Source organism: Leptodactylus fuscus, chromosome 3 (genome assembly GCF_031893055.1).
Source record: "Leptodactylus fuscus isolate aLepFus1 chromosome 3, aLepFus1.hap2, whole genome shotgun sequence".
NCBI classification, from domain to species: Eukaryota; Metazoa; Chordata; class Amphibia; order Anura; family Leptodactylidae; genus Leptodactylus; species Leptodactylus fuscus.
In genome coordinates, this window is record NC_134267.1 from 240,040,039 (window position 1) to 240,053,841 (window position 13,803).

The window sequence follows — 13,803 nt, forward strand, 5'->3', positions numbered from 1 at the left end:
GGGGACCCCCCAACGGAATACCAAACGCACGGGCAAGTGGTGTGCCAGTGAAAGCACATGGACCTCATAGACTATAATGGGTTCCGTGTGCTTTCCGCGCAATCTACTTTTCTGTCCACATGTTCCATACGGACACTACGCGGAGAGCACATGGACGCCAATATAGTCTATGGGGTCCGTGTGCTTTCACTGGCACACCGCTTGCCCGTGCATTTGGTATTCCATTTGGCAAGGTCCCCATATGGAATCCCCCGAATGGATTACCAACGCAGATGTGAACGAGGCCTTAGCTAAGTATGTGCAGACTAAATATCTTATGGTTTATGGAATGATTTGCTTCAGTAAGATCCACTGCCATAGAGGATATAGCAGGGACCCAGCAGCTAGGAGGCCCAGCTTCAATATGGAAAGGGTTAAGGACACAACCCCAATTATCACATTTGTGACGCAACCTGAAAATTTGAAAAATCTCCGCTTGTTAAGAGCAGGGCCCAAATCACAGCACAACGAATCGGAGCAAAAAAAAAAAAATGCTGTGGAGAAGACAGTGGCAGAAATGCATCATGTGTCATACTTATGCAGAACATGCCAACATTTCCATAGGAATAAATGACATGCGGTAATTTTGGAAAAAAAAAAATTCTGCAAACCCAGGGACAGTAAATGGCAGGGCCAAACCATGGTGTTTAAGCGCATTTGTCATTGTTTTTCTTTCTTTATAAAATCTATAGGGTAAATGCCCGTGTTTCTGCAGGTAACATTCACATGCTGCATTTTTTAAAATGCAGCTTTTCCGCAATTTTTTTTTCCTGGGATTACCTGCACAGAACCACTGCCACTCCCCGGAGCTCCCTGCCGTTGTACTCTGTCTTCTCCTCTGTCAGAGCGCCATATGCGCCCCTGCCTCCCTAGGCTAGTGTTACAGATGCTGGGAGAAGGCGGGGCTTGTTGTGGCTTAGGAGAGTGTGAGCGGGCACAGGGCAGGGAGAGGTGAGTACATAAGATAGAAGAGAATGGCGTACCAGAAGATGACGTCGGCTCGTGCATCTCTGCCCAGCGTACATGCTAGGGTATGATTTACATATATGTTTTTATAGTTTTATTTTAAAGGGGCTCTATCAGCAAAATCATGCTGCTAGAGCCCCACATATGTGTGAAGCCTTTAAAAAGGCTATTCAGGCACCGTAAGTGTTATATTACACTACCCCCCCCCCATTTTAAAATAATAACCTAAAAAAGAATATGATCTACTTACCGAACGTGCGCGCTGGGCGGGCATTCAGGGTGTGTCTTCATCTTCCTCCACGCCTCTTCTTCCTCCGATGTCTTCGGGTCCCATCCTCCTCCGGCGCTCGCGGACACTGATAAAAAAAAATAGCCTGGGCGCATGCGCAGTAGCACGCGGCTTCTACTACGGCTACTGCGCATGCGCCCAGGCTATTTTTTTTCCTATCAGTGTCCGCGAGCGAGCGCCAGAGGAGGACCGGACCCGAAGACATCGGAGGAAGAAGAGGCGGGGAAGAAGATGAAGACACACCCTGAATGCCCGCCCAGGGTGCACGTTCCGTAAGTAGAGAACATTCTTTTTTAGGTTATTATTTTAAAATGGGGGGGGGGGGGTAGTTTAATATAACATTTACGGTGCCTGAATAGCCTATGCACGCATATGTGGGGCTCTAGCAGCATGATTTTGCTGATAGAGCCCCTTTAAAACGGTGTGTGTGTGTGTGTGTGGTTAACATAAGATTACTGGTGCCTGAATAGCTTTTTTCAAGGCTATTCATGCATATGTGGGGCTCATACAGCATAATTTTGCTGATAGAGTCCCTTTAACCAGCAGAGTTTTTTGCCCTTTGGGTGAGCTGAGCCTTTTACCAGCATAGTTTTTGGCCCTTGGAGTCAGTGGCGGATCCAGCCTTTGCGGGGCCCTAGGCAATAGACTTTGGCAGGGCCCTACTTCCCCGGGGGTCTGGAATACCCCCCAGGGGAACAAGGGGTCTGGGTATCCTTCCCTAGGATTTTTTTTTTTAAATTAGCCCTAAAAATGAGTTTTTGAGGCGTTTTTTTAAGCTAGTTAGCTGTGGTGAGGTGTTTTTCTATAAATGATAGATATGTTTACAAAAGATGTTATTGTATATTGATCTTAAAGAGTTAATTTTATGGGAGGGGCGAATCAATTAAGGAAGCTTTTAAGTCTGTAGAATGGGGTTGGTATGCCATGAGGAAGGAACAAACAGGAGTTTTGAAACGCGTAGCCATGTTATACTCTACATCCATGTGAATATTTCTTGTGAATGTGAAGAATTTTTATGACGAATGAATAAAAGTTACATTTTATCACTTACACTGATGATGGATTTTTGCTTCTGTGTTTCTGCTTTCTAAGATCTTGGATGGAAATTATACTTTTAATTATAAAGTAGAGGCCACATAAAAGAATAAGTACTCTATAGGGATTTAGTAAGATAGAAATATTAAAAAAATGACAAAACTCTAATATTATTCTATTTCATATATTATATTTTTATATTTTACATTGCTTTAGTTATTAAGTTTCCTTTTACATTCAGTTCTGGTCTCAGTAGGATGATGTAACATTTAGGAAAGAAGATACAGACTAGAAGTCCCGCACTAGAAACCTCAATGGTGAAGACCACCACAGCCACCATGTATTTCCCCTTGGTGCTGAGATAGGCCATAATGAAGGCAATCCACACACTGCAGAAGACCAGCATGCTGAAGGTGATGTACTGAGCCTCATTGAAGGTGTCTGGAAGTTTCCTGGCTAAAAATGCTACAACAAAGCTCAAGACAGCCAGAAATCCCATATAACCTAACGAAATGTAGAAACCAATGACAGACCCCTCATCACATTGTAGGATTATCTTCCCTATTTCTACCTCTGTATCTTGATATGGGAATGGTGGAGATAAAGACAACCAGATGACACAGATGAAAACCTCAATGGATGAGAAGATGATTAGAAGACATGTAGAGAAATGTCTCCCGAGCCATCTCCTCATTGATGTGTTGGGTTTTGTGGCTTTGAAGGCCGAGACTACGGTGATTGTTTTGACTAAGATTGAAGAAACAGCAACTGTGAAAATGTTCCCGAAAGCCACTTGTCGGAGGAGACAGGACATTCTGGTTGGACGCCCAATAAATAGGAAAGGACAGAGAAAGGATAAAATGAGTGAGAGAAGAAGTATAAAGCTGAGGTTCTGGTTATTGGCCTTTACAATGGCGGTGTCCTTGTATTTGATGAATATCCCCAATATAACAGCAGTCAGAAGACAGAAGACCACGGCAATAACAACCAGAGATAATCCCAGGGAATCCTCATAAGATAGGAAGTCGATTGTTCTTGGGATACAGGTGTCTCTTCTCTCATTCGACCATTGATACTCAGAACACTTCAGACAAGTTTCCATATCTGTGAAGATGGAAATGTATAAGACATCAATGACTTCTTATAATATAATACACCATAATTATCATAAGAATATCAAGTACGAAGGCAGGTTACACGTCAACTGATTGTTCTCTTGACCTATAGAGACAAAGAGAATCACAATGACTGAGTGTTGCAATCAGCGGGGTTTATTAAAAACAAACAAATAAAAACCCTGTGGAGCCCAACTAGGCTCTGAACCACAGGGACACCCTGGTGTGAATAAGGTCTGGCAGTTAGCGTCACTGCCAGCCCACTACACAACCGGGTATGCTCTGTATAATCACAGAGGGCTGTGTAGCTCAGAGCAGCCACTCAAAGGAAACCAGTCTAGACAGCACTCCTGTGCTAGACTGCAAATAAATAGATAGTGTGCACTCTGTGACTGCCTGAGGCACACCACAGGTAGCTAGCAACTAAAGTTTCAGTAATAAATTCCTAACTCAATCTACGATACTGCCTAACCAATTTCTAACTAAGCTAGCTAACCTGAGCACACGCAGTGCATTTGTAAAATGATACTAGGGCAGCGGGCTGAGGAACCTACCTCCTTAAAAAGGGGAAGGGCAGTCCCAAGCAAACAGCCCAGCTGCCCACGCCGAGCGCACATTGGCCGACATCCCAGTCTGTCAGAGTGCCGACTACACCCAGCTGCTGCAAGGAAAGTTAATCACGTAGGGAAATGTGACAGCTGGCAAAGAGCAACAACCAAGGAGCGGACTGTGACCCGTCCCCTTGACCTCAGCTGCCACACTGTCCTAACACTGAGCCCAACCAGTTTTTCCATTCATTTGGGGTCCATGGGTAGTAAGACCCCACCAATCAGTTATGTCATATCTTGTGGTTAGGGGATAACTAGTAATTACTGATAAACTCCCCCAAACGTTTGGATGAGATGAGTTTTGACCGTGCATTAGAAGGCTTGCTGGGTAATTCATAGAGCAAATACAAAAAGAGGGATCAAAATCATGTAATAGAGTTTACAGTGGATTGGAGAAAAGTCAGTCTATTCATTTGTGTAGACAATGACTAGAATATTGCATGGGAAGAATATGCAAATCTGATTTCCATGATGTAATTAGGAAGCCAGTGCCTCAAGTATGCACACCAATAGAGGGCGCTGACTGAGAATGTGCAAGTCTATCTTCCATGATGTAATTAGGAAGACAGAGTCTCAGTCAAACACACCTATAGAGGGCGCTCCCTTTAACATCATGCCAACCTTCTAAGAGGCCTTTGTTTGCAATGATGTTGGGATTATACCAGATACAGTCTTCTCAGCTAAGGACAGCCATTTCGATGTATTTGCATCTCATCAGCTTGGTGCAGAGAAGACTGATCTGGCAGAGGTGAGAGTCTTAGACAGGGTTGAGGGGATATCGTCACTCCATAAGGAGAATATTGCAGGAACTTATTCAGGACATGTTACTGGTCTAGGATTGTGTTTCTTATATACAGGGCAAGTGTTGAACTTGCGAACACCAAATATATGTTTGAGTTGGGGACAGAAAGATAATGTGTAAATCTGTTCAGCTTCATTTTCTGCAGGTTTGACAGTCTGTAGTTAAATATTACCGGTCTGGTTGGAGATTTCCCCCTCCGGACATGGGACACAGTAGTAGCAGCATTTATGTTGTCCTTCATGGATGACTTTCCTGTATCCGGGTAGACAGTGCGGAGAGCAGACAGATTGGGGGGTCTGGGGATAGAAGAAGATATATAAAATGTCTGACACGTCTGTAAATAGGATAATATGTACGAGGATGAAACATTCAGTTAATACTTGATTGATCTATCGTGTATTTTTCCGTAATCGACTCAAAACCCAGACCAAAAAGACAGTTCCCATTGAAATCAATGGGAGACGCTCAGGCCGTTTCTTCCGGCTCCTGGGAAAAAGAAGCAAGGTGCTCATTCTTCAGGAGGGGTAGCCTCGCGATTCAGCCTGAAGACACTCCCTCCTCCGGACTAGACCCATTCATTGGGCCTAATCCGGAGCAGAGCGCATGGCTGGATGCCGTTGCAGTGCACTGGCTTTCAGTAGCAGCTACCTGGTTTTGGATCGGAACCTGAGGCGGCCTCCAAAAAACCCGTGTGAACTTACTGTGAGAGGAAATTACTGTGTGTACAGTTTTCTGTTAAAAGTAACCTACACAACTGACACTGAATGCAATATGTTACCGTGGCTGGTATCCAAAATGTTCTGGTAAATGTGGACTGCAGTGGCATATAACTGTAAGAAGATTCGGTGAGGACAATGTACAGCCAACTATGAAAATGCAAGAAATTCATGTGTGTGAAATTGCAAAATTCCCTGTTTAATGTTGCTTCTACATTTGGTATGTAACTGAATGAATTAATATGCAGATGGTATGCAAAATTTTCTGTTAAATGTGGTCAATACAAAGGGTGGCTGAAGGTCAAACAGACTGTATGTAAAACAATACCATAGTGCATTATTGTGATTAACAAAGAAATTATTTAAGCCTCTCCCTCTGTCTTCTTCCATCGCTGGCTTCAAACCATTGGGCCTTGAGAAGAGTCGACTGTGCATGCCCGTGGCTATTTTCTTGTGGCCATTCACGTCTCCCCGCCCTGCACCCGCCCACACTCTCCTAAGCCACAAGCCCCGCCTTCCTAGCTCTTTAAACACTAACCTGGGAGGCTGCGGCAGCGAGGCGAAGAACACTGGAGCAGCCATCTCTGGAGGTAAGTAGCTACTGGAGATGTTAGTTTAGTCTCCCATTAGAATGAATGGAGGCAGCCGGCGTGCAGGGGGTTAAGGCTGTGTGTCGGCTGCTTCTATTCATTCCTATGGATCCGCAGCGGAGCCTTCACACTGAATATACACTATATACTCAGTGTGAAGGCTAAGCAAAGCATTGTGGGAAATAGTACCGATCTCGATCCCACCTAAAAAGATCGTGTTTGGGATTCCGAGCGCGATCGTGAATTTTTCTCGATCGCCGATCAGAATCCGATTTTTTCTGAACACGATCGCTGAACCCTAATAATAATAATTAATAATAATAATAATAATAATAATAATAATAAAGGTAACAATAATGGCAATCTTAAAAAAAAATAAAAATAAAAAAATCTAATGTTACAAAAAATCTACCTTATTATATTTTGGATCCCAGTGAATATCGTCGTCATTTATTATAAACTGTTCTTGGCCGTCCAAATTATGAAAATATCCAACTTGTCTTATTTCTTGCTTTGTGTTGGAAATAAAATAATTCACCACATCAAATCTTCCGGGCACGTTTCTTTCATCAGTAAAGTAAACCCTCTCACCGCCCGGAGTCGTGACATTTACCTTCATTAAGTAGCGATTGATCTGTGGAATAATGTGATGTGTGTTATGGACAGAAATTCCGGTGTTTCATCTTCTACTACTTATAAGTAGAGATTGGGGAATTGGCTTGTAATGGGTTTGATCAGAATATTCCAAATTGTTTTTTTTTTTTTTTAATGAAATTGAACAAATGGCGATTTGCTTCAAATGAACAAAAAGGGTTCTGAAGGGTATCTTCAGACACCTGGGTAAAATAGAGGGAGGCCAAAGGAAGATAAAAAGACAAACATAAAAAAAATTCATTCATACCCTCCTTTTGTTACCCCTTTTGGGTCTCCGTGTGGCATCTGGCGCTCTCCAGTGATGTCATGTTCCTTTGGTCACTGCTGAGACCAGTTCAACAGAAATGAATCTTGAGAGGTTCTGCAATCTCTAACTATTAGTTTGTTTGGGGCAGTCACCCTGTAGATGTCTCAGGGCTTAGTCACTAGTGATCACCTGGTCTCTGACAGGGTAGGCTTGTTAGGGACAACTTCATGATCGGCATTGAGATAGACATGACCTATAAGTATCTGGGTGCACTCCTCAATAATAAGCTGGACTGGGCCGATCACCTGGATGTGCTGCTGTTACCGTTCTGTGTATATAATAATATTTTTAAATGACAGACCCACTAGTCTGCAAGGCACTGCAGCAAGGTCCACAGGCCCAGATGGGCGGCTGTAAGGTCTGAACAGTGTGCTACCAGTTAAACTGCACTGGCAGTCATGTGGTGCGGTACACAATGTGAACAAGCTGCAACAACACCCTGTCAGTTAACCTCAATGGACAGGTGCACAGTACAGCTGAAACAGCAAGGCTGCCAAGGGTTAACTTTCACCCCAGGTCAGCAACAAAACATGCTCCTGCAGCAGTCCTGCAACAGTCCCCGCCCAACAGGGCAGTGGCCATGATGTCACCGATCATGCTAATTATGGGCAAAAGAGGACTTAGCCTCTGAGCGGCTCCAAAATGTCTGAGCATGCTCAGTAGGCCGAAGGCTGGACTTACTCACTACCCAAGGCTGAGGGCAAGAGTTAGATTGACCCGCAGGTGGCACTGTGCGCTGAGAGAGAACCTGCGGGACCCAATCCTAACAGCTGCACAGAAAGGGTCACAGCAAACTACCTGCTCAGGAAGCTGAGGGCCTTCGGAGTCCAAGGGTCTTTTTCAACTCTGTGGTAGCATCAGCCATCTTCTTCGGAGTGGCCTGCTGGGGAAGTAGCATAATAGCCAGGGACACAAATAGACTTGACAGGCTGATCAGGAGGGCCAGCTCTGTCCTGGGGAGCCCCCTGGACCCAGTACATGTTGTTAGGAAATTGCTTTGATGACAAAGTAGCTGCTGGAAACCCTGGAGAAAGGGGCACAAGAGACAGTGAGCCATAAGCTGAAGCCCCCACTGTCCCTTCCTCTTGCTGGTCTTATCCTAGGTAATAGGTGGCAACTTGAAGATGATCCCTTCCTATAAACATAAAACACAAAACACAGACAAGACAAACAACAACAAAGGGAGGTCAGCTAGCCAGGGTTCGGTAACAGTCAAGCAATGTAGTGCCAAGTCGAAGTCCAAAAGAATAGTCAATAGGAAAATGCCAAGGTCAGGATTAAGAACTAAATTTAACTACTTCATGGACAGAGACAGATGCATATTCAATACAGAACTAGAGCCGTGTTCATACAGTGAAATAAAAAACTCTAAGCAAGGAACTAAACTGCACACGCCTCCTGCACCGCCGCATGCAAGCAGAGGGTGGCACAGTAACCTGAACAGGCAGAGATGTTACACAGGTGGTGGGTGACATAAGGAGACTGTTCATGGTGAGCTCCATGCTGGAGAATAACTCCCATCCCATGTATGAGACTGTGACAGCACTGCCAGAGACTGCTTCACCCTAAGTGTGAGAATGAGCGTTATCAGAGATCCTTCCTCCCAACCGCGGTCAGGCTGTATAATCAACATCAGGCTAAGCGGAGATCACTCCGCACAGAGAACTAAATGATCCTGACGTCTTTCTCTTCTTTTTAGTTGCTACTCCTAGTATCTTTTCTATCTGCTATGACCTTGTATGTGTCTTTCTTGTAATATATTACTGTATAATACATGCTGCTGTAACACACTGAATTTCCCCATGGTGGGACTATTAAAGGAATATCTTATCTTATCTTAGAGCAGCCCCAGAAATGCCCTTTTGGGCTAATTTACATAAGATTAAAACACTGATTTTCATGAAAATAGAGCTGCAATGTAGAATAAAGAAGACATCTTTGGAAAGTGTAGTCACCCTACAAGGTATTGGTGTTAGTTTTATACTGCTTTTCCTGTTGGCAGACCTCCTTTAACCTATGGGCTTTAAATTGTTGAAACAATAATCTTTTGTCTCCTGTCCGACCTAAGCAACATGGAACAATCAGGCTTTTTTAAGGGAATGGAAGGGGGAACCCACATAGACTACTACAGGGCATTGAGTTTACTAACAGATGCTGAGAAGGTGTATAACAATGTGTCCAATCCAATTTTTTGTATCGAATTACCCAACAAACATTTACATAAAATTTCCGTGGAACGTACTTACCTTTGATAACATCTGGGATCTGTTTTTAGACAATGACTTAAGATTTCCTTCTATTAATGATAAATCATGTAATGCATTCGCCACAGCGTAGACGGCAGAGTATACACTAAAGGTATAGCGGAAATTACTGACGTCATACACATAAGGAGACACATTACTGAAGAGATTGCTATCATTACAGAATCTGCACTTGGAAAGCCGAGAAGGATTTTCACAACATTTTAGATATATGTCCCATATGGTAGAAATGATTGTAGCGTTTCGATGTTTGTAAGGACCAACACTGAGCAAATAATCCTTCAGCCCTGGAATATTTCTTCTTGGTAGAGGAATCTGTAGAGATCCGGCCAATTCACGCGCGTTTCGAATATTCCACCAAGTAAATAAAGCCGGTAATATAAATACGTTTCGTCTCTTACAAACAGTGAACAGTTTGGTCTGAAGGTTCCTTAGAAACATGGAAGTCCCAATAAATATAATAACATCACAATTGGTCTTCAGGAACCGATGGAGAACCTCGGTGTATAAATCATCATCTATGACATCAATTGATGTGAGGCTGTGATGGATAACGTATCGATAAGCGACACACATCCCGTTCTGAGTTATTACGCTATTCAGCTCCATGGCGGCTCGTTGGCTTCCTTCATCTTCCGCTACTACAATCCCCACCCAGCTCCATCCAAAATGCTTCAGTAAGAGAACAATGGCCTTATACTGATCCCTCCCATCAGGAACCGTGCGGTAAAAGGAAGGGAAGCGGAGCTTGTTGTTAAATATGGAATCCATAGCTCCATAGCTGATCTGGAAGGGAAATACATGAAATGACCATCATGTCCTGTAACTATGGACCAGCTCTACTGATCATCATAAGGCGACTTTCACTCCATGCTTTTTCTTTCCATTAAATTAATTAGTTCTTACGCAAAACCAGACACATTAAATGGATTCATAAATTTCTATAGAAAATAACCATATGCCACAAATACAAACATCTTCTATAGTTGCTTTACTGCCCATTTTCTTTTGTGTTTGATAAGCAAATGGATTCACCAGATCTGTTTGGTTTACTTATCCTATATTACCTAAATTGTCAGTCTAATGTTACGGAACAAGCAGAATAACTGAAGAAATATATTACCTGTGGATATCTATAAATCCCGGCTATCTCAGCTATGGACAGACTGGAGGAGGACATCAAGTGTCCAATAAAAGCCACCACATTGTTCTTCTCATCACAGCTGTAGTTGGGGACGGCTTCTTCTCCTCCGGACAGTATACTCAGTACACTATGTACAGCTTTATGTTCTATACTACAGGAGTCATAGATGTTGTATCCCAGAGTGATATTAGGTAAGAGGTCCGATCTTCTGTTTATTTCTTCTATGGCGAATATGAAGACCTGGAGATGTCTCCAGAACTGAAGAACTGGGATATATACATATATATATATATATATATATATATATATATATATATATATAAATGATAGAAGGAGAAGAAAAAGAAGAAGAAGAAGTGAAATTAGAAGACAAATAATAAGAAAATGAAGGTACAAATGGTGGAGATCCTATCTCTGGGACATCTTCACTCCATCCTGCTGTCTGTGGCATCCTCTTCTGTCTTACAACTGAGGTCTTGCTCTCCAGTGGTCACGTGGGGTGTGATATCCATATTCTGGCGCACCGCATGTGGCCACTGGTGTGACTTCAGTTAACGGCATGAAGAGACCCAAAGCGGATGCCCAGGACAGGTGGGTATAAGTGTTTTTTATTTTAATTTTTATACACCTCCCCAAGGCATGGCACTTTCTATTACCAAGATGTATAGCGGTTGAGGAACAAGGCTTTCCCCGACCACTATGATGGTGATCCAGGGCCCTGGCCTTTTCCAGCTGACTGCGAGCCCCATACCACTCCAGGTTTGGTTGGTACACCCCCTGCAACCATGATTGTTATGCCACTGGTGACAACTATAAACCATTCGTGTAAAATCAGAGCTCCAAAGGACAAAAAATGCTGCTTCTCTTCTGAGTCCTCTTCTGTGCCCAAACAGTGGTTCTTGATGACAAATAGGGCATTGATGTGTTCAGGAGAACTTGTGTAACAAGATGAGGTAGTTTCTTTTCTGAATAAATGGAAAAAAAAATGACAAAAAAGTAGACAGAACTGTAGAAATTATCATTTTTTTCAAATTGTTGGCCAAATTTAGGTAAGTTCAGCGAAAAGCCTGGGGGATGAAAATGTCCTATCACCCTCCTTAGATGTCTTCCTTACAAAGTCTAGTTTCTGGTTTCTAAAATGAGGTCACTTTATTCCCTGGTAAAAAGAAAAAAAGTTATAAAAAAAAAGTACACAATTGTAGAAATCTGATTTTTTTCAAATTGATGGCCAAATACAAATAAGTTCAGTGAAATGCTTGGAGTTAAAAAAATAAAAATGGTTATACTCATGAAACGAGGGAGGTGGAGTAGGAGCAATGGCTGGTGGGAAGTTGAAGTTGGTGGTGGGAAGTTGTCCAGTGATGAGGAATGAAGGTGAGGTTTGTTGTGGCTTAGGAGAGTGTGGGTGGGTACAGGGCGGGGAAACGTGAGTGCATCACTCACCTCTCCCCTCCCAGTACCTGCCCACACTCTCCTAAGCCACAAGCCCCGCCTTCTCCCAGCATCTGTACCACTAGCCTGGGAGGCGGGGGCACGCACAACGCTCTGTAGGCCTGTGAATTAGAGAGAAGAGGAGCGAGAACAATGAGGAGCGGCAGAGATTCTGTGCAGGTAAGTTGAGTGATCGGGATCGGAATTCCGTCCCCGATCTTTTTTAGGCGGGATCGGAACCCAATCGCGATCGTGAAATTTACTCGATCGCCGATCGGGATCCGATATTTTCCGATCCCCATTGCTCAAACCTACTGGACACGAATATGGGATGCACCAGACATTGAGTACAAAAGAAAATCAGCAGTAAAATACTTTTCATTTATTTGAACTAATAATTGCTAACATTTACTTGCTTCACAAACACTAACACTTTCTCAAAATTTCTATGTGATACAGACTGTCCAAAATTATTTTTATTATTTATTATATATTTTTTTAATAATCAGAATCGGATTTTAAAAACGATCCTATTCACTACACAGCATGGAGTCCAAAAATTGAAGGCTTTCAATTTTGGACTCCACGCTGTGTAGTGATTAAAAAAAAATCTGCCGGCTACTTAGTCCCCCCTGGTGTCTGCTTATCTGCACAGATCCACTGCTGCTGCCTGTTCTTCTCGTTCCTCTTCTCTTTACATCACATGCCTTCAGAGCGCCGTGCGTGCCCCCACCTCCCTAGGCTAGTGTTCAGAGATGCTGACAGTAGGCGGGGCTTGTTGTGGCTTAGGAGAATGTGGGCGGGTACAGGGCATGGAGATGTGAGTGTCCACCCACACTCTCCTAAGCCACAAGCCCCACCTTCTCCCAGCATCTCTAACACTAGCCTATGGAGGCGGGGGCGCACACGGTGCTCTGAAGACATGTGAATGAGAGAGAAGAGGAGCAAAAAGAACAGGGAGCGGCAGCGGCAGTGGATCTGTGCAGGTAAGTTGAGCGATTGGAATTGGAATTCACCAGCCAATTTACTCGATCGCCGATTGGGATCCGATCTTTTCCAATCCTGATCGCTCAACCCTAAACAAAGTATTTCATACATATTCAAATCCTAAAGAAACCTTACAATGTCAGTATTATATATTTATATCGCTATAACTGAGAGAATTAAGATTTTTTTTTACTTACAAGATACATGTGTTCATGTAATAGTAACGGGTAAATTTTTGGTTACTGTGGAGACTAAGCTCATTAGAAATTTTTAAGATTCCTCCAATGATCAGGTCTGCAGACTTCGCAACATTCTCTACTTCTCCGGCCAAATCTATTTTGCATCCGGTGTCTATAAGACCTTGTCCATCAATGACAGTGGGGATTAGATATATTATGTATACAGCATGCAGCATCGTGACCTTGGGTAACACATAAGTAAAGTCTTGTTCATTCATCTTCTCTTTTTTATAAATGATGCTAAGAAATCTAATTTAGTCTAATGTAATATCTAGTCTCAAAATAGGTCTTAAGTAGCGACATTGTCTATAAGGTAAGAAAAGTGTGAATCAGTAGATGCCGGGCCCACCTTGGCTGATTCCTTGGCTTGAATAGAAGTAAATGGGGAGAGTCACAGAAGAATAACCTGAGGGGGTGCAGAGGGTATCAGAAGCCTCAGGAGGCCCATAAGGAGCCCAATATGGGAACACAATAAACATTACATTATAGCCGGGGGTCTGATATACATCTTGCATGAAGGAGCTTCATTTTACTTCATTGATGTGCCATACACATAGGCAGCCAACTCGCTAATTTACAAATTTTGGTGTCGTGTGGTGACCAGTGAGACAAGGATG

The 13,803-nt window shown here is 43.1% G+C and overlaps 1 protein-coding gene across 1 annotated transcript; it reads right to left on the bottom strand.

Moving 5' to 3' along the window:
* Positions 1 to 2,531: 2,531 nt before the first annotated feature.
* Positions 2,532 to 13,404, bottom strand: LOC142196966 (vomeronasal type-2 receptor 26-like). Its single transcript, XM_075266937.1, has 6 exons — positions 13,145 to 13,404; positions 11,281 to 11,494; positions 9,368 to 10,171; positions 6,573 to 6,794; positions 5,027 to 5,150; positions 2,532 to 3,433 (listed from the first exon to the last, which is right to left on the bottom strand). Exons 1-6 carry the CDS (start codon positions 13,402 to 13,404, stop codon positions 2,532 to 2,534), a joined length of 2,526 nt encoding a protein of 841 aa, XP_075123038.1.
* Between the last annotated feature and the right edge of the window lie 399 nt (positions 13,405 to 13,803).